The following is a 22,317-nucleotide window of genomic DNA, read 5'->3' as shown; positions in this document are numbered from 1 at the left end:
CAGGAAAGTACCCGCACTCTTTTACTACGAAGCCACGATGTTGTAACACGTGGCTTGGCATTGTTTTGCTGAAATAAGCAGGGTCGTCCATGATAACTTTGCTTGGATGACAACATATGTTGCTCCAAAACATGTATGGACCATTCAGCATTAATGGTGCCTTCACAGATGTGTAAGTTACCCATGCCTTGGGCACTAATACACCCCCATGCCATCACAGATCCTGGCTTTCGAACTTTGTGCCTATAATAATCCGGATGGTTATTTTCCTCTTTGTTCCGGAGGACACCACGTCCACAGTTTCCAAACATAATTTGAAATGTGGACTTGTCAGACAACTGAACACTTTACCACTTTGCATCAGTCCATCTTAGATGAGCTCGGGCCCAACGAAGCTAGCAGCGTTCCTGGGTGTTGTTAATAAATGGTTTTCACTTTGCATTGTAGAGTTTTAACTTGCACTTACAGATGTAGCGACCAACTGTAGTTACTGACAGTGTTTTTTTGTAGTGTTCCTGAGCCCATGTGGTGATATCCTTTACACACTGATGTCGCTTTTTGATGCGGTACCGCCTGAGGGATCAAAAGTCCGTAATACCATCGCTTACGTGCAGTGATTTCTCCAGATTCTCTGAACCTTTTGATGATTTTACGGACCGTAGATGGTAAAATCCCTAAATTCCTTGCAATAGCTCGTTGAGAAATGTTCTAAAATTGTTTGACAATTTACTTACAAAGTGGTGACCCTCACCCCATCCTTGTTTGTGAATTATTTAGCATTTCATGGAAGCTGCTTTTATACTCAATCATGGCACCCACCTGTTCCCAATTAGCCTGCACACCTGTGGGATGTTCCAAATAAGTGTTCCTCAACTTTATTAGTATTTATTGCCACCTTTCCCAACTTCTTTGTCACGTGTTGCTGGCATCAAATTCTTAAGTTAATGATTGTTTGCAAAAAAAAAAGTTTATCAGTTTGAACATCAAATATGTTGTCTTTGTAGCATATTCAACTGAATATGGGTTGAAAAGGATTTGCAAATCATTGTATTCTGTTTATATTTACATCTAACACAACTTCCCAACTCATATGGAAACGGGGTTTGTAATAATATATATATATATATATATATATATATATATATATATATATTAGGGGTACGAATCTTTGGGTGTCCCACGATTCGATTCAATATCGATTCTTGAGGTCGCGATTCGATTATAAATCAATTTTTTTTTTATTCAACGCAATTCTCGATTCAAAAACAACACTTTTCCGATTCAAAACGATTCTGTATTCATTCAATAAATAGGATTTTAGCAAGATATTCCCCCGTCTGCTGACATGCTAGCAGAGTAGTAGACGTTTTTTTAAAAAGCTTTTATAATTGTAAAGGACAATGTTTTATCAACTGATTGCAATAATGTAAATTTGTTTTAACTATTAAACGTACTGTAAATATGACTTATTTTATCTTTGTGAAAACATTGGACACAGTGTGTTGTCAAGCTTATGAGATGCCATGCAAGTGTAAGCCACTTTTTTTTATAAATGTCTAATGATAATGTCAATGAGGGATTTTTAATCACTGCTGTGCTGCAATTATAACTAATATTGATACTGTTGTTGATAATATTCATTTTGTTTCACTACTTTTGGTTTGTTCTGTGTCGTGTTTGTGTCTCCTCTCAATTGCTCTGTTTATTGCAGGTCTGAGTGTTGCTGGGTCAGGTTCCGTTTTGGAATTGGATTGCATTGTTATGTGTATTGTTTTGTTGGATTGATAAAAAAAAAAAAAAATCGATTTTTAAAAAATGAGAATCGATTCTAAATCGCACAACGTGAGAATCACAATTCAAATTCGAATAGATTTTTTCCCCACACCCATAATATATATATAAATATATATATAACCTGAATATGAATATAAAAAATTACACAAAAAAAAAATGGATAAATTATGTACAGCACGGTGGTAGAGGGGTTAGTGCGTCTGCCTCACAATATGAAGGTCCTGAGCAGTCTGGGGTTCAATCCCAGGCTCGGGATCTTTCTGTGTGGAGTTTGCATGTTCTCCCCATGACTGCTTGCGTTCCCTCCGGGTACTCCGGCTTCCTCCCACTTCCAAAGACATGCACCTGGGGATAGGTTGATTGGCAACACCAAATTTGCCCTAGTGTGTGAATGTGAGTGTGAATGCTGTCTGTCTATCTGTGTTGGCCCTGCAATGAGGTGGCGACTTGTCCAGGGTGTACCCCGCCTTCCGTCCGAATGCAGCTGAGATAGGCTCCAGCAATCCCCCGCGACCCTTAAAGGGACAAGCGGTAGGAAATGGATGGATGGCTAATAGTCATCACACAGGTTAATCATCAGAGTATATACATTGAATTATTGACATGATTTACAATCTGGGGGGTGGGATGTGGAGGGGTTTGGGGTGGGGGAAGTTAGGTTTGGTTGTTATCAGCACTTCAGTGACAGTCATCAACAATTATATCATCTGAGAAATGGACATTGAAACAGTGTAGGTGTGACTTAGTAGGATATGTACAGCCAGCAGTGAACATAGTGAGCTCAGAAAGCATAAGAACAAGTATATACATTTGATTATTTACAATCCGTGATGGGGGGAGGGTTGTAACTGCCTGGAGGTGTTCTTTTAGTGCGGTTTTAAAGGAGGGTAGAGATGCATTTTCTTTTACATTTGTTCGGAGTGTATTCCATGTTGATGTGGCATAGAAGGAGAATTAGCTAAGACCTTTGTTAGATAGGAATCTGGGTTTAACGTGATTTATGAAGCCCCTCCCCCCACGTTTTGTGGTTATGGCGGTCATTTACTTTACGGAAGTAGTTTGACATGTACTTCGGTATCAGGGAGGTGTAGCGAATTAGTGTAACGAAGGTCCTGGATTCGATCCTGCACTTCTGTGTGGAGTTTGCATGCTCTCCCAGCGACTGCGTGGGCTCCTTCCATCCGAATGCAGCTGAGATGGGCTCCAGCGACCCCTAAAGGGACAAGCGGTAGGAAATGGATGGATGGATAATAGTCATCACACAGGTTAATCATCACAGTATATACATTGAATTATTTACATTATTTACAATCTGGGGAGTGGGATGTGTAGGGGTAGAAAACGGATGGATGTTCATATACACATTATACATGTCAGATGATTTTAAAAACAATATATACAAAACATGGGGGTGTGCATGACTATGCACATGTTGACTCCAAGAGTGTGAAAATGAGAAAATTATATATATATATATATATATATATATATATATATATACACACACACACACACTATAACCATATATAAACCTGCTTGATGCTTTGAAGATCAATTTTGGTTCCGATCAGGCAGAGGTTGAGCTGAGCCATGATTTTTTGGCGGTTTTAAAATTCAGTAGGAAAGTTGGAATTTTAAGGTCTGTTGTTAGTGCGATCCACTGTGCGGTGGCAAAATAATAGAAAGCATTTTTTCCCATGAGAGTCTTTTGATTCGGGGCTGAGGGAGACGAGGTCTGAGGATCTCCCTCTCGTGTCGTACCTGTGGGCATCACTTCCATCCCATCTATTTTCTACCGCTTGTCCCTTTTTTGGGGACGCGGGGGGTGCTGGAGCCTATCTCAGTAGCATTCAGGCGGAAGGTGGCGTACACCCTGGACAAGTCGCCACCTCATCACAGGGCTAACACTGTCAGGCTTAGACTGTGGATGTTTGTGCTTCCTCGATGCAAGGATGATGTGGGACTAGTCAGGCATGAATGTAAGTACATGATATTTATTAAATAAACAAACAAACTACAAAAAGGTAAACCAAGGACGCGCTCTGTGGCGGATAAAAATCTATACTATACTTAAAACAAAACAGCACAATGGCATGACTATATACAAACAAAACAAAACTAGCACAATGGCATAAATACAAAAACTTACACAGCATGGAACTATGGACAAGGACATGAAGGAGGTGCAGCATGGGTAGGGTGCGTGCGCATGTGAGAAGATCCCAGGACGAAGACAAGAAAAATAGCTATGATCATTAGTGAAAACAGGTGTGAGGCTGAGAACAGGGACGTGACAGGTGAAAACTAATGAGTTGACATGGAAACAAACAAAACCAGGAAGTGCAAAACGTGACTGAATGTCCAAAAACTAAACATAGCATGACCAAAACCAAAACATAACTTACAGGCGTGACAAACGCAGATAGACAGACAGCATTCACACTCACATTCACACCCTAGGGCAAATTTAGTGTTGCCAATCAACCTATCCCCAGGTGCATGTCTTTGGAAGTGGGAGGAAGCCGGAGTATCCGGAGGGAACCCACGCAGTCACGGGGAGAACATGGAAATTCCACACAGAAAGATCCCGAGCCCGGGTTTTTTGAACTCAGGACTTCTCAGGACCTTCGTATTGTGAGGCACATGCACTAACCCCTGTACTTACTCTGGTGAAATAGTATTTGGGGGCAGTTTCTCTGGGTGTTTTGAATACCAGGCACATTGCAATTTGGTGTACTCTTTCCTCAGCTTTAAGCCGTCCCAATTTGGTAAACTGTGTGCTACAGTGCACGTCCTATGTGCAATATATGAATAACAATCATCCAGTTCAGCTCAGGCTTGACATTGGACATGAATGCTCCCTTTTGTTGTGTTCAACGATCGGAGTCATGATGGTCGACTTTGGGAGCTCACCTTTCATTTCTGCAACATTGTCTGCTATTTATAGATTTAACAGACCCCAGTCTGGGATTGGGTGCAAGTGGCACCCAAGCAAGCGGTGGGGCCGTCGTTCCAAAGGGGAGCAACAAGAGACGAGCGGCGTGAGTATTGTAGTGTTGTTATAATTCAGCATGCATGTAACAACTACTGTACTTTTACTTGACTTTACAACCTGTGTGAAGTTGTCTTGTCAAAATCTACCTAAACTTGTCCCAGTCGTTTATGCTGCCAACGCTTTATGACTAACTCCCATAGTTGTTTTTTGTCAGTGGTTTTCAACCTTTTTTGAGTCAAGGCACATTTTCTGCATTGAAAAAATCCCGAGGCTACGGAAGCCCTAAAGCAGTGGTTCTCAAATTGGGGGGCGCGAGTGACGACAACTTTTTATTTTTATTTTTATTTTTTTTTATACAAATGGATATGTCATTTAATTTAAAAAACCTAGACAAGCATTAAATAAAGATATTATAAAAAGAGGAATATATAATGTCTCTTATGGTGGAACACCATCTCTCTGTCGGCGTACTAAACAAATCGCGTTGTCACTCCCACCGCAAGTCGGAAAGCAGAAGACACAAACAGCGCTGCATGTCAGAAAGTAAACCATGACAGAGCATGCATCACTATAGTTGTTGTCTCAAAGTAGGTGTACTGTCACCCCCTGTCACATCGCACCGTGACTAATTTTGAGTTTTTTGCGGTTTTCCTGTGTGTAGTGCTTTAGTCTTGTCTTGCGCTCCTATTTTGTTGGCTTTTCCTGTTTTGTTGGTATTTTTCTGTAGCAGTTTCATGTCTTCCTTAAGCGATATCCCCCGTACCTGCTTTGTTTTAAGCAATCAAGACTATTTCAGTTGTTGCTATCCTTCTTTTGTGGGGACATTGTTGATAGTCATGTCATGTTCAGATGCAATTTGTGGAGGCCGTCTTTGTTCCACAGTAAGTCTTTGCTGTTGTCCAGCATTCTGTTTTTGTTTACTTTGTGGCCAGTTCAGTTTTAGTTTCATTTTGGGATTACGGCAAACAATCGTCGTATCACACGACCTATTGATATAAGGGATGCACCGAAATGAAAATTTGTGGCCGAAGCCGAAGCCGAATAAAATTTAAACGCTTGGCCGAATACCGAATAATGAATGCAGTTTTTCACAATTTTTTAAATATCGCATAAATAGCCTAGAATAAATATTTAGACATGTTTTTCAAATAAAGTAATTTTTTTATTGAATATTGACATTTTTTTAATATTCCAGTAGCCTTTGCTTTTCAAAAAAAGCACAGTTTTTCATTTATATAAGGCCTTCAAACAAAACATGCATTCCCAAAAAAAATAAAGTGCATTAAAGTGGATAAACCAACAAAAAAAAAATTATTGTCCTTTTGGCAAAAGTCTGCTTAGCCACAGTAGATACGCTAATAATGTAAACAGAAGGATCAAGTAAATCTCAATAAGTGTGTGCTTGTAACCTCATACACTTATACAGGTAGCCTACACAACAGGCTAATAATGTAAACAGAGGCCCCACTAAATCTCAAAGAGTGTGTGCTTGTAACCTCATACACTTATACAGGTACACAACATATCCCAACGTCACCGCGTCACTGCACGTTGGTTGATTGCGTCACCGCGTCAAAAAATTGCGTCACACGCCACTATTCGGCCTTGTTTTTAACTCACTCCACCGAAGGCCGAATGTGGCTTTTTTTTTCCATATTCGGCCGAATATATTCGGTTACCGATTAATCGGTGCATCCCTAATTGATATGGAAGTGTATTACATGGTTACGCTGCCGATGTCTAGACAGCACCGACACTCAACAACGGCACATTATTTGCAGACTATAATTACTGGTTTGCAAAAAAACATTTTTAAACCAAATAGGTGAAATTACATATTCTCCCATGGCACACCAGACAGACTATCTCTCGCGGCACAGTGGTTGAAATACACTGGTTTATGTTATAATGTTGTAGGATGCATAACCAGTCCTATAAAACGTTAACGTAAAAACTATACCGTATTTTTCGGACTATAAGTCGCATTTTTTTTCATAGTTTGGCCAGGGGTGCGACTTATACTCAGGAGCGACTTATGTGTGAAATTATTAACACATTACCGTAAAATATCAAATAATATTATTTAGCTCGTTCACATAAGAGACTGGATGTACTGTATAAGATTTCATGGGATTCAGCGATTAGAAGAGACAGATTGTTTGATAAAGGTATAGCATGTTCTATATGTTTTAGTTATTTGAATGACTCTTACCATAATATGTTAGGTTAACATAGCAGTTGGTTATTTATGCCTCATATAACGTACACTTATTCAGCCTGTTGTTCACTATTCTTTATTTATTTTAAATTGCCTTTCAAATGTCTATTCTTGATGTTGGGTTTTATCAAGTAAATTTCCCCCAAAAATCCAACTTATACTGCAGTGCGACTTGTATATGTTTTTTTCCTTCTTTATTGTGCATTTTCGGCAGGTGCGACTTATACTCTGGAGTGACTTATACGCCGAAAAATACGGTACTAGTTAGACAAAAAATTTTTTTAGCACAAACGATTGGGCCGATTTTGTCAATGTTGGAGTACTCGCGTGTTATGAAGAATAACAAGGTAATAACATTAAAAAAACATAACACGATCATAATGATTAAAAAAGTTGATGACATAAAAACTATAATAGTTAGACCAACAGTTGTTGCAGTGCATACATTTAAGACTTGTATGGGGAGGTTTCATCAAGGTCTGGGGGGTTGCATATGAATAATACAACGTGAATAACCTAACTATAATAGCTAAACCAGAAATCGTGTTTGGGTAGTTTTTGACAAGGTGGAGGACTGGTTATGAATAGTTAATAATAACATCAACAAATTGCATGTCTGTTATAGATTTTAACAAGGTGAAGGGCCAACTTTACACAGGTTTGAATTCAGAGCTTTTCAAAGTGTGGCACGGCAGATGTTGGCTACTTCCAAAAATTTAGTTTTTCTGGTAAAGCATATTTTGTGGAGTTTTCTGCCGACCCAGTTTTGAAAGTGTGACCCCAGGGGGGCATTTGGTATTCTTTTAGATATTACCGCACACTAGGGATCGCCGATATTGGCAAAAATCTTTATTGCGATATATATTGCAGCTTTCTGCGATAATGATATTCATCTATATATATTTTTTGGCATGTAAATAACATTAGAAACATATCAAACCCAGTTATAGAGGCTTCTAAATTGACTGTTGATGTACGCAATAACTCATTACATCGTTTTCTCAAAGCTATTATTTATCTACTTGTTGCTTTACTGGTAATGTATTTCTGTTGTAACATGGTTATACAGTGGAACCTCGATTTAGAAACTTAATTGGTTCTTGGACAGGGTTCGGAAATAGAAAGGGTCATATAGTGAAGCAGCCTTCTCCAAAAGAAATAATGTAAATATGGACTGTCCTGTATGCTCTGCAAACACACGCATACACACAGAAGTCCCTTTGGTGCTCTCACAAACGATCAGAAATCACACACATTTTTAACTTTAACAGCCATATTGCTACAATAATCAACATTTTAAAAAAGCAAAATCGACCCATTTACATGGACAGAGGAACTGAAGAGAAAGGAGAAGGAAAGGCAGAAATTGTGCGTGTGCGCGCCTTGAAGGACATGCTGCTAAATGAGACAAAGTCTTCTCCTTCGCAGTGAAATAAGTCTGCTTTGGCATATTTTTCTAGAAAAGTCGGTTTTCACACAAACATCACAATTAAAACTTGCTGTGGTACAAAGCCTGCTTCGGCAATTCTTTCATACTTCTGAGCGCCAATAATGCACTCCTCACAAATAGTCATTTGTTTAACTCCACAGTGATTTCCCCTTCTTTCCATGCTGGTCTGTTGTCTTTTTGGTACTCATAAAATGGACAAAAGGTGAAAAAAACAATAAAGACACACCTACAGAAGCACTTAGAAGGGACTGGTGTACTGGCAGTAAGTGATGTGGTGGGCTCTGCCTTCACAACCATGCTGCGCCCAACTTTTTGTCTGCAGGCGTGACACAAAATGAGTTAAATGAAGTGTTTGTACCCAGAGACTGGGTTTGCACACAAAGCATATTTGGCTGCATCTAAAAGTGAATAATTCTAAAAGTACGCAAACAGTTGGGTTCGTAAATCGAGGTTCTAATGCAGACACTTTCTGCAAATATACCTAATGCGTCTGGTAAAATGTGGAAAGTAGTGTCAAATCATCTTTTAAAATCCCAGAGCAAAACAAATGATGGCATCAATATGCATCTTAATTATATTCAACTCTGTATGTGTCTCAAAAAAGCCTACAATAAAATGATACATGCACTTGTTTAAAAACACTGAGTGATTCATTTTAATTGCCAGTAATTTTCTAAAATAAATGACAGTATGAGTGAGCACAGCACAGTGTTCCGCTGCGCTTGCACATCACATACTTACCTAAGCGGAAGAAAAAGCAGTTCCCACCAATTGCAACTGCAAAACTGAAACAAAACAAAAATAATGCCATTATAAGCTAATAATACTAACAGAGACACTTGAAAAAGTGTTAACATATTAGTTAATTCTAACGATGCTAGCTTTATTACATTACAATAGAGCGTACAAATATGCATGCCGGGTTACTAAGTAAGAATTGTTTTAGTTGTATTGTAAAACTTACAAACGTTTGGAATGGTGAATGAAGAATCCATACAAGTAGAAATTGAACAGCACTTCTACTTCCGGTTTAAAGTCTAAAAGGAAGGGCACTGCAGCACTTGCAGTGAGAAAACTTGTTCAAAAGATGGCGCCATAGTACAAACAAAAGACACCTTATATTGTCTTTGCTTGTTTTTTTAAACTATTTGCATTATGGTTGTTAGCGAAGAAAAATCCGTAAATTAGCCACACTGTTTTTATAAGCCGCATGGTCCAAAGCGTATAAAAAAAGTAGCGGTTTATAGTCCGGAATTTTCAATATATTGCAGAACCCTACTGTACACAAGTCTGCTTTGTGGCCTATAATATAAATCCAATCCCTTTTACTTATATAGCACTATTAACAACATAACTGTTTCCAAAGTGTTGCACATAAAGGAAACCATAAAAAGTAATTAATTTACAAGTATTTAAAATCCATCCATTTCTACCGCTTATTCCCTTTTGGGGTTGCGGGGGGCGCTGGCGCCTATCTCAGCTACAATCGGGTGGAAGGCGCGGTACACCCTGGACAAGTCGCCACCTCATCGCAGGGCCAACACAGATAGACAGACAACATTCACACTCACATTCACACACTAGGGCCAATTTAGTGTTGCCAATCAACTAAAACAGGTAATATAAACAAATCAATAAAAGAGAATAAACATTAAAATACAAATCAATAAAATAGAATAAAACAATAAAAGACAAGTCAATAATATATAATAAAACAACAATAAATAAGTGTTATTTTATTTAAATAGCCATATTACAATGTCCACAGGACTGCAATCTGTTTTGTTTGGGATAAGGGGGCTGGTGTTCACACCTAAATATTTAATTTGCATAATATGCCGTGACGCATTTGTAACAAAACAAACACATTACATATGTTTAGAACCACAAATTTACTTTTTTCTATCACTTATTTTTGTTGTATTTTCTTTTTGGAAACTTTATGTTTTTATTATTGTCCCCCATAAAAATGAGTCGCCTTTGAGAGCTTTTAGATGATTGAACAGGGCCAAGAGTGATAGGTTGACACCAAAAGAATCTTGAGCACATTTGTCCCTGGCCGCTTTTTTGAAAAAGATGTTATTTCGGGGTCTGATTACTTGCTAAATATAATGACTGCGTCGTTAAGTTGGCAACAGTGATCCCTCCTGCTTTGTGTTTTTATTCTCAGGCAGAACAGGTGCGTGATGTGTTTAATGAGCGAGGGCGAACAGGTAGCACCAAACGAAGTTTGGAAAACACTGAGCCTACATTGGATTTGCTTTAGCTTCTTGAAAGTATCAAAACAACTCCACCCCGTCCGCTTTTTTATGTTCTCCTGGATGCGCCCTTTTGCCGGACAGACTTAGCTTGGTTTGCTTTTCCTTATTTTGCTCAAACTACCCCTGAAGCCCACCAGATGTGGCCTGCCTCACACTTTGAAAAGCACTGCCTGTGATTTTTGACTTTGCACACTCTGGTACTGCTATTTCTGTGTGTGTTCTTTGTGTTGCAGCCCGGATTTTGATGACGACGAAGGAAGCAAGTTGTTCAGGTACTTAAGTTGCATCATGGAGTGCTTACAGTAGATCCCTGCCTATTTGCGCTTCATCATTTGCTTGCTTTTCTTTAAACAATGGGAAATAATTAGGTATTGTTTAAGCCCACCATTGTTTTGAGGGACACATTTCCAAAAAGATAAGGAATTTTCTCCCTTCAATATTTGTTTCGATTTTTGGTCTATTTATTTTCATATCAGAGTTTTTTTATCAGGAGGGAAATAGCCTTGTGTCCAATGTGAAGCAGCTGAGTCGTGACAATTTTACAGTAAAATTTACGGTGTTTTTTTTACACCAAATAAATTTAAAGATGGTGCCACTGTTATTTTTACAGTAAAATCCTGGTGAAAAAACTGCCAGTTTTTTACCGTAAAACTTAGTTTTTCTTTACAGCGCATTACTGTAAATTGAAAAGCGGCATCATTGTTATTTTTATTGTACAATTTTGGCGATTGAACTGCCAGTCTTTTTTATTGGGGACGGCAGGGCGAAGTTGGGAGAGTGGCCGTGCCAGCAATCTGAGGGTTACTGGTTCAATCCCCACCTTCTACGATCCTAGTCACGTCCGTTGTGTCCTGGGCGAGACACTTCACCCTTGCTCCTGATGGGTCCTGGTTAGCGCCTTGCAGGGCAGCTCCCGCCATCAGTGTGTGAATGTGTGTGTGAATGTGGAAATACTGTCAAAACGCTTTGGACTCCTTAAAAAGGAGTACAAAAGCGCTATACAAGTACAACCATTTATTGTCAAATCTACTGGTACATCTTTTTTTTTTTTTTTTTACACAAGGCTATTTCCCCCTTAACATTTGTTACTCTAATATAAAAAGTAATATACCAAAAATTAAGTTCTCAAGAACATGCAAAAAAGACAAATAGTGATTGGAGAAGTCCGGTCCCGTCAGGTGTTTTTACAGTGTGGGTCTTAAACTAGAGGTCCTATAAAAACTATGAGGATTTATATTTTTTTAGGACCTGTAAAAAATAAGAACCAGAAAAAATTTATATTTAATATAAACATTTTTACTTTACCTTCCTCTGATTATAATCCCTTCAGCTATATCAAGGCAGAAAGGAAAGGAAATGTAAACACAAGCACGAAAACAATCAATGTAATGAAGGTGCAAAAATAAAGAATACGTAAGAAATGCTTAATTAAGTGTAACAAAATAGTTCAAAGTGTGAGAATGTAAACATAGAGAAACGTGAGAAGAACTATTTTCTGCAGGATTAGTGCCCGGAAGGTACAGCTTTGCTCTAAAGGGTGAGCGCGGCTAAGTTGATGTAGTATTACCGGTCTTCATTTTTACCTTCACTTCTCACTCCATGCAAAGAATCAACAGCGAGACAACAAGATGGCGCAACCAAACTTGATAATTGATACTGTTACCTGATTGGCTGTTGGCGTGTCACTCAAACTGATCAGTGATCACTTCCTGCATTGCTCGATTACCACAGAGCGAATGCCTTTGTTCATGCAACCCACCTTGTTTTGCAACTTTCATTTTCTTTATCCATCCATCCATTTTCTACCGCTTATTCCCTTTCGGGGTCGCGGGGGGCGCTGGCGCCTATCTCAGCTACAATCGGGCGGACAAAGAAAAAAAAATATTGAATGTCTTGTTCAACGCATTTTGTATTTATATTAAAGCCCTACTGAAAGCCACTACTACTGACCAGGCAATCTGATAGTTTATATATCAATGATGAAATCTTAACATTGCAACACATGCCAATACGGCCTTTTTAGTTTACTAAATTGCAATTTTAAATTTTCCGCGAAGTATCGGTTGTAGCGGACATGTTCTTGCAGCACCGATCACGGCTAAAAGTCGTCTGCTTTAATCGCATAATTACACAGTATTCTGGACATCTGTGTTGCTGAAGCTTTTGCAATTTGTTCAATTAATAATGGAGAAGTCAAAGTAGAAAGATGGAGGTGGGAAGCTTTTAGCCTTTAGCCACACAAACACACTGTGTTTGCTTGTTTACATTCCCAGAGCGGTCAAGCGAACATGGTTCCCGACCACATGTCAACCGCCAGGTTTCGGTGAGAAAATTGTGGTAATACAGTGTTTCCAACAGGTCAGGTATCTATTTGTGGTGGTGTGGTCGGGTGGGGGGGGGGCACAGGCGGCGGCAGCGGCGATGACCAACAAGAACGCAGAGTTGGAATATAATTACAACACTTTATGTACATATTTATATACATATTTATAGAATATTTACATATTTATATAATATGTAACTACAAGCTCCATTCACATAAAGAGCCCCATTGCTTTTATGAGCGGTTGAGCGAGTCAAAAGCCGGAAAAAATATATATATTTTTATTTTTATTTGTGACGGCCGTAATTCTTTCGTGGCGGGCCGCCACAAATAATTGAATGTGTGGGAAACCCTGTAATAAGTCAGCTCTTACCTGCAGCTGCGGACTCTCTTAACTCCTCCCACCGGAGACGCTGGCGGTCACCACACCCGTGGCCACACCCCTCCGACCTTCAGGTACCATATAATCTCACTAAAAGACTAGTAACACAATAAACAGATAAGGGATTTTCCAGAATTATCCTAGTAAATGTGTTTAATAACATCTGAATCGCTCCCACTGCCCTCGCCTTTTTTTTTCTTTTTTTTTTTTTGTAGTACTTCGCTCTCACTATCCTCATCCACGAATCTTTCATCCTCGCTCAAATTAATGGAGAAATTGTCGGTTTCTCGGTCCGAATCGCTCTCGCTGCTGGTGGCTATGATTGTAAACAATGTGAGGCGCTCCACAACCCGTGACATCACGCGCACATCGTCTGCTACTTCCGGTACAGGCAAGGCCTTTTTATTAGCGACCAAAAGTTGCGAACATTATCATCGATGTTCTCTACTAAATCCTTTCAGCAGAAATATGGCAATATGGCGAAATGATCAAGTATGACACATAGAATGGACCTGCTATCCCCGTTTAAATAAGAAAATCTCATTTCAGTAGGCCTTTAATTACGTGTGTATAGCAGTACGTATTGATATATTTTTATCGACCAGCCCTACCGCCAAGTATGGTAATTATATAGACAACTACAATGCATACTCAAAATCTTACTCTTGATTTAAATTGAATTCAACCTTATATTTAACTGAGTTAGAGTTTTCCAGGTCTAAACCTTGTCAAATGATATGAAAGCAGAAAGAGGATAATTTATTTAACACATAAATCAGTACAGGCTGAGCAAGGTTTAGGTCTGGCTGATTCACAAATAAATACTATATACCAAATATACTGCGAAAGAAGGGACTTGTGAAAAACTGATTAAAAATACAGCTATTACATTGTTGCGCTTAGGAAACATTGCCATGACTTTTGCTGCAGAATTCTTGTGTTTGTGAACTGAGTGACGCGTGACTGCCACTAGTAGTGGAAAAATGTTAACACAATGCAGTACCATACGGACCACAGCTGAGAAAAATATGTTTTGTGCCGCAGGCCCATGATTATGAAACACTGGTTTAAACTACATCATAAAATGAGACATTCTTTTGAGTGCGCTGTTTTTCGCCATTCTCTGAAGGTCTTAGAATGCAACTGTAGTGAATAGCAGGGATCTACAGTACACAGTGTGAAATGGTGAAGCTGATGGCTGACTGCTTTATCAGGTGTGACGACGACTCGGGCGGCCCCAACAACGACAAAGAGCGCTTTGCTAGGTAGGACCATGAATTGGGGCTTGAGTGTGTGTGACATCCCTCTTGTTTGAAAGGTCTTTTTTTTCTATCTTGCTTCTTGGCTCCACTTTTTGTGACTAGGTTTCATTTTCAGTTTTTTGGAAGCCGATCAAAGTATTGGAGATAAGGAAAAACTATCCAGGTATGGCCTGTACGTGCCACCATGGAAGGTTACCTCCTGCCTGGATCAATATTTCATGCATTGATTTTGGTGTTTTTTGTCTGATAACTGGTGTATATATTCCAATCAAAATGCATCTTGTGGCGGTCAACCACAAGTAAAAAATTAAAATAAAACAGCAACTAACACTATATTTGCTTTCATCTCCTGCAATTATGTTCCACAAAACATTGACTACATGATTGGTTTTAAGATTAAGATATTATTAGTAAATTTAAGGCCACCACAAGTTAAAAAAAAAAAGTTTGATATTTTTCGATACAGTAACACTCACCTTCCAGGTGATATGTGCTTCCATCTCCTGCAATTGTGTGTGTGTGTGTGTGTGTGTGTGTGTGTGTGTGTGTGTGTGTGTGTGTGTGTGTGTGTGTGTGTGTGTGTGTGTGTGTGTGTGTGTGTGTGTGAGTTGTGTATATATATATATATACATATATATGCGTGTGTATCTATGTATATAGGTGTGTGTGTATATGTGTGTCTGTGCATGTACATATATATATTAGGGGTGTGGGAAAAAATCGATTCGAATTTGAATCGCGATTGTCACGTTGTGCGATTCAGAATCGATTCTCTTTTTTTTTAAATCAATTTTAAAAAAAATCATTGTTTTTTTATTTTTTATTTTTTTATCAATCCAACAAACCACTACACAGCAATACCATAACAATGCAATCCAATTCCAAAACGGAACCTGACCCAGCAACACTCAGAACTGCAATAAACAGAGCAATTGAGAGGAGACACAAACACCACACAGAACAAACCAAAAGTAGTGAAACAAAATTGAATATTATCAACAACAGTATCAATATTAGTTATAATTTCAGCACAGCAGTGATTAAAAATCCCTCATTGACATTATCATTAGACATTTATAAAAATAATAAAAAAGAACAATAGTGTCACAGTGGCTTACACTTGCATCGCATCTCATAAGCTTGACAACACACTGTGTCCAATATTTTCACAAAGATACAATAAGTCGTATTTTTGTTTTGTTTAATAGTAAAAACAAATTTACATTATTGCAATCAGTTGCTAAAACATTGTCCTTTATAATTATAAAAGCTTTTTTTTTTTTAAATCTACTACTCTGCTAGCATGTCAGCAGACTGGGGTAGGTCCTGCTGAAATCCTATGTATTGAATGAATACAGAATCGTTTTGAATCGGAAAAATATCGTTTTTGAATCGAGAATCGCATTGAATTGAAAAAATCGATTTATAATCGAATCGCGACCCCAAGAATCGATATTTAATCGAATTGTAGGACACCCAAATATTCGCAGCCCTAATATATATATGTATGTATGTATGTATGTGCGTATGTATATGTATATATATATATATATATATATATATATATATATATATATATATATATATAATATGTGTGTGTGAGTGCATGTGTGTGTGTGTATATATATGTATATATGTAAATGTGTGTATATTTGTGTGTGTGTGTGTGTATATATATATATGTGTGTATGTATGTATGTGTGTGTATATATATATTTATATATAGAATGTTCTTTTTTAGCGAAAGGAGCTGGTTGTATTGCAACGGTTCATTTATAATTCAGATTTATGTGAGTCTGCTAATCCTTTGCTTTTTATTCTTTCTCAGGTTGTCTGAAAGTTTTCTCTCTGCTCTCGCTCTCTTTTGGCTGTCATAAACCAGCCTCTCTTGCTTTATCACGTCTATTTTCTCCATGAGTTTTATTTGGAACAAGTCATTGTTTTATTCAGCCTCTACAGTCAAAGCTATGATTTAAATATCCTTAAGTCATCATCATCTCTTCTTCCTAAATGACATGCTTCTACATCACAACATTGACTCTAAACTCTACTCCACGTTGTCCACCCGCCCCATCTCGCTCTCCCTCTTTTTCCTGTCCTCCTCGTCTGCGTTCCTCCCTCGTCTTCTCGCCCCAGGGAGAACCACAGCGAGATCGAGAGGCGGCGGCGAAACAAGATGACCGCCTACATCACAGAGCTGTCGGACATGGTGCCCACGTGCAGCGCGCTCGCACGGAAGCCCGACAAGCTCACCATCCTGCGAATGGCCGTGTCGCACATGAAGTCTCTGCGGGGGAGCGGCAACACCAACCCGGACGGCTCCTACAAACCTTCCTTCCTCACTGACCAGGTATGGAGGATTACAACCCACACAATCGGTTTACACATGCCATCACTCACTTTTCGGAGTGGCCTGGTACAACATGTTCAGTTGCAACAGATACCGACATCAAAGGCCTACTGAAATGAGATTTTCTTATTTAAACGGGGATAGCAGGTCCATTCTATGTGTCATACTTGATCATTTCGTGATATTGCCATATTTTTGCTGAAAGGATTTAGTAAAGAACATCGACGATAAAGTTCGCAACTTTTGGTCGCTAATAAAAAAGCCTCGCCTTTACCGGAAGTAGCAGACGATGATGTCACCGGTGTTAGGGCTCCTCACATTGTTTATAATGTGAGAGCTATTCGGACCGAGAAAGCGACAATTTCCCCATTAATTTGAGCGAGGATGAAAGATTCGTGGATGAGGAAATTTAGAGTGAAGGACTAGGAAAAAAAAATAAAGTTTAAAAAAAAACGGCAATTGCATTGGGAGCGATTCATATGTTTTTACACACATTTACTAGAATAATTCCGGGAAATCCCTTATCCTTCTATTGTGTTGCTTTAGTGAGTTAAATAGTACCTGGTAGTCGGAGGGGTGTGTCCACGGGTGCGTTGACGCCAGTCTCTGAGAGAAGTCACAAAGCTGCAGCAGGATAGAGGCGACTTTTTACCACAATTTTCTCACCGACAAGTGGTCGGGATCCATGTTCGCTTGACCGCTCTGATCCATAGTAAAGCTTCACCTCCGGGAATTTTAAAAAACAAACACCGTGTGTTTGTGTGGCTAAAGGCTAAAAGCTTCCCACCTCCATCTTTTTACTTTGACGTCTCCATTATTAATTGAACAAATTGCAAAAGATTCAGCAACTCAGATGTCCAAAATACTGAGTAATTATGCGATGAAAAGAGACGACTTATAGCCGCAAGTGGTGCTGGGCTAATATGTCGCCTCCAACCAATAACGTCACAAACACGCGTCATCATTCCACGACGTTTTCAGCGGGAAATTAAAAATTGTAATTTAGTAAACTAAAGCGGCCGTATTGGCATGTGTTGCAATGTTAATATTTCATCATTGATATATAAACTATCAGACTGTGTGGTCGCTAGTAGTGGCTTTCAGTAGGCCTTTAACCCAATGCAATTACAGCAGTACTCATCATACATACTTTTATTATTTTGTAGTGCATGGTAAAAGTATATGTTAAAAATACTCTGTTGTGACATATTTATGCTTTTAGAGTGGAGTGTTAATTTTTGGCAAAACTTAGCAGCCACAATATTTCATGAAGTTACTAGATACTTTCAAATACGCTTCGGCCCTGAAGAGTTTGTATGTGTAAGTAGTATGCAAGTATATTCATTCAATACTTATAAATATTGACAATTGTGCTGTTTTAGCTGCATTTTGTTCAATTAAGAACACGTTGGTCTAGTTTGTGTGCTTAACTGTTTTGTAACTGCTAGCTCCTAGGAGCCAATAGCCTTGCATTTTAGTCAATTTCTTGACAAAAATGGAAGAAATTGTGCGCTTATTGAAGGACATTTAGATGTTAACTGGCTCTCCAGTTTTGCACAAGTAAACGCGCTGCAGGACTGCTAGTCAAAATGCTTCTAAAATGCCCATAAAAAGTGGTACATGTCTCCTGCATGTTTGAAAACATAGCAAAAGGCTGCAGGTAGGAGCACGATAAGATGAATGTGCAGTTAATGATCAAGTGTATCTGAGATGATGCTCCGTATAGTACACGCAAAATCCTTAAATAAGGCGATCTGCATCACTTTACCATTGCACACACAGTTAATCGCACGCAACACGCCCACTAATAGTACTTCCTTTTTTATAGATTGCATACGTTGATTAGCAAGCCCTTAATGTAAAGAATTGTATTACTGAATAATTCATAACATTTTAGCTATCCAATAGATTGTATGTTTAATTTTTTATAACAATGGCGTATTGGTGCGCCCGCTTGCGATTGACGTTTGTTAGACAATTTATGCTGTTCACACCTGAAGCTCTTGACAAAGGAAAAAGTACTTTAATTAGACAAAGTTTAGCCTGCAAACTTTGGCTAAGATAATAATTAAATTTATTTTTCACTACCACTACGATTAGTTGACATTGTGGACAATAAAATTTGTTTACAGCACCCACACACCACCACTCTCGTGAGCACTTTTGCAATGGCCGTGCAGAAACTACGACGGAATATTTAAAGTCCCATGCATGTTGCACTCATTAAACAATTAATCAAAGCAACACATCCATCCATCTATCTATCCATTTTCTACCGCTTGTCCCATTTGGGGTCGCGTGGGGTGCTGCAGCCTATCTCAGCTGCACTCGGGCAGAAGGTGAAGTACACCCTGGACACGTCGCCACCTCATCGCAGGGCCAACACAGATAGACAGACAAAATTCACACACTAAGGCCAATTTACTGTTGCCAATTAAACTATCCCCAGGTGCATGTCTTTACATACATCAAATATTTTGTGTAATTGAAATAATCAATGAATCTTTGCAGCCATAAAATGTATTATGTGACAGGTCTACATTGCATGCACATTTACGTTTACTTGACTTGCGTGTGTGTATTTCTATTTTTCAAGGTGTCAGTTATGATTGATAAGCAATGGAAAAAACAATCCCATTATTGAATGACACGTCTATGTTGCCCATGCATGTCGTGCTTGTGTACCACAGGCTTTCACTTTGTCGATTATTCAGCCTTTCTTTTTATGTCCACTTTACATAATTTGTAGAATACCTCACATCTTTCTTTATATGTCTGTTTTGGAAGCTGGTAATTAGCAGTAATAATTGGAGAAATTAGCATCTCCTTTGTTATCTGACATGTCTATGTTGCTGATGCATGAGCCAGTGTACAATGATGGGATCTATATTGTTAGTGACCTGCAAAAGCTATGAACACGCTAGCTTACAGTATGTACAGTACAGTATTGACAATCAGCAACAGTTTGGAACACAATACAGACTCCTGCTGGACTAAAGTGCAACAGCGGTGACACTAACTATGCCCGGGCAGAGCACACATTTTGCTGGATTATTATTTTCTCCCACAAAATACTGCCAATTAAATTCAATCAATCAATGTTTATTAATATAGCCCTAAATCACAAGTGTCACTACATTATTGTCAACATTATGTTTAGACCAATTTATTATTAATAATAATGATAATAATAACCCTTTTAAACACAACTTGTATTCCTCATTAGTATTTTTACTCTTGTAACTGGAAGGTAAATAACTCTTAATTATTCTAAAAAAGTAAACAAGCAATAACAAATGGATTCTTAATCTATCCATCCATCCATCCATTTTCTACCGCTTATTCCCTTTCGGGGTCGCGGGGGGCGCTGATGTTAACATAAATAACACTTAAATGAATATTGACCCCTGGGACAATGATTGTGGATGACTGAGGGTTCAAACTGCATGTTTTTTTCTGCTATCAAATGAGCGATGCACAGAGTGAAACCTTTGGCACCCTGTTTGGAAGCAAGAGACGAAGAAAACAAACACAAACAAACATGGCAATTTATCAAAATATCAGGTTTATTTTTGTTCAATGATAGAATTATTGACTTATTGATTATTGGTCAAGGCCTATACGACACGTGCATACATTGTGAGCTTAGTTAGTCCGTTAAGAGTGAGCTTTAAGCAAGGGACGTGCCGATTGATTGGCCAACGTTCAATATCAGACGATTTATTTTAGAGAAGTACATGATTAACAATGCTGAATAATGTCTTTCAATGCTGATCACAAACATTGATCCCCTCTGGGTTATATTGTATTTATTTTCAGTTCCTAACTGTGTATCTCCATACACAGTGTGGAGCCGCACCCCTAAGTTTATACATTACAGCAAATAAACGGCATTTCTTAATATTTTATCAAGTATTAGGACGAGGCTAAACATTTTACACACCAAGAGCAAGCAGGAAAAGGCATGCTAATAGCTATTCTAGCTAGAAACAACAGAAAAAATAAGTCCTTAGTAATGTTTAAGAAGTGTTAGTAGAAGCACGTTATAGCAGAAACTATTGACAGGAACTTAACAAGTAGATTAATGGAGTGGGGATCATCCAAAAATTGCTGGTGTCAATACCAAGGTTATTATCAGTGTAAGAGCGAATCAAGAGTGATTAGATCAATATTTAAATTTTCTCCCAAAAAAATGTTTTGGTTGTTTTTCTTCATGCTTAAGAATTTAAAGAATAATTTCTTGGACAAAATAGGTCTTTTGTCGTTTTTGATTTTGTTTGTTTATTGCGTACTATTGACTTTGTTTTGCTCAAACAATCGTTTGTAATACAAAACAATTAGGAACTGTGCTGTAATTATTAAACTGTCAATTGAACTTTCTTCCAATAAATATATATATTTTTTAAAGGCCTACTGAAAGCCACTACTAGCGACCACACAGTCTAATAGTTTATATATCAATGCCAATACGGCCGGTTTAGTTTACTAAATTACAATTTTAAATTTTCCGCAGAGTTTCCTGTTGAAAACGTCGTGGAATGATGACGCGTGTTTGTGACGTTATTGGTTGGAGGCGACATATTAGCCCAGCACCACTTAGGCTAAAAGTCGTCTCTTTTCATCGCGGAATTACTCAGTATTTTAGACATCTGTGTTGCTGAATCTTTTGCAATTTGTTCAATTAATAATGGAGAAGTCAAAGTAGAAAGATGTAGTTGGGAAGCTTTTAGCCTTTAGCCACACAAACACACGGTGTTTCCTTGTTTAAAATTCCCGGAGGTGAAGCTTTACTATGGATCAGAGCGGTCAAGCGAACATGGATCACGAATACATGTCAACCGGCAGTTTTCGGTGAGAAAATTGTGGAAATAAGTCGCCTCTTACCGGAGATCAGCGGACCTTTCGTCCTCCTGTTGCCGTGACTTCTCTCAGAGACTCTGGCGTCAAAACACCTGTGGCCACACCCCTCCGACTTTAAGGTACTCTTTAACTCACTAAAACACTAGCAACAGAATAGGCAGATAAGGGATTTCCCAGAATTATCCTAGTAAATGTGTCTAAAAACATCTGAATCGCTCTCACTTGCCCTCGCCTTTTTTTTTCTTTTTACTTTTTATTTTCATTTCTAGTTCTTCACTCTAAATTTCCTCATCCACGAATTTTTCATCCTCGCTCAAATTAATGGGGAAATTGTCGCTTTCTCGGTCCGAATAGCTCTTGCTGCTGGAGGCTCACTTTATAAACAATGTGAGGATGTGAGGAGTCCTCACACCGGTGACGTC

At 38.6% G+C, this 22,317-nt stretch overlaps 1 protein-coding gene across 6 annotated transcripts in view; it reads left to right on the top strand.

Annotated features, from left to right (window-relative positions):
• The window catches only part of arnt (aryl hydrocarbon receptor nuclear translocator), a 53,888-nt gene that overhangs the window by 916 nt on the left and 30,655 nt on the right, over positions 1-22,317 (top strand). For 5 of the 6 annotated variants that reach the window (XM_061881636.1, XM_061881638.1, XM_061881637.1 and 2 more), the window contains exons 2-5: positions 4,742-4,835; positions 10,952-10,990; positions 14,638-14,688; positions 16,822-17,035. In XM_061881636.1, coding sequence (XP_061737620.1) covers positions 4,742-4,835; positions 10,952-10,990; positions 14,638-14,688; positions 16,822-17,035 — 398 coding nt within the window. Of the gene's footprint in view, positions 1-4,741; positions 4,836-10,951; positions 10,991-14,552; positions 14,689-16,821; positions 17,036-22,317 lie in introns of those variants that run through there. The other variant, XM_061881641.1, reaches the window with a different exon arrangement.

This window comes from Nerophis ophidion, linkage group LG21 (genome assembly GCF_033978795.1).
Source record: "Nerophis ophidion isolate RoL-2023_Sa linkage group LG21, RoL_Noph_v1.0, whole genome shotgun sequence".
Taxonomy (NCBI): Eukaryota; Metazoa; Chordata; class Actinopteri; order Syngnathiformes; family Syngnathidae; genus Nerophis; species Nerophis ophidion.
Note: the sequence above shows the minus strand (reverse complement) of the source record. Positions and strands in the feature narration are given on the sequence as shown.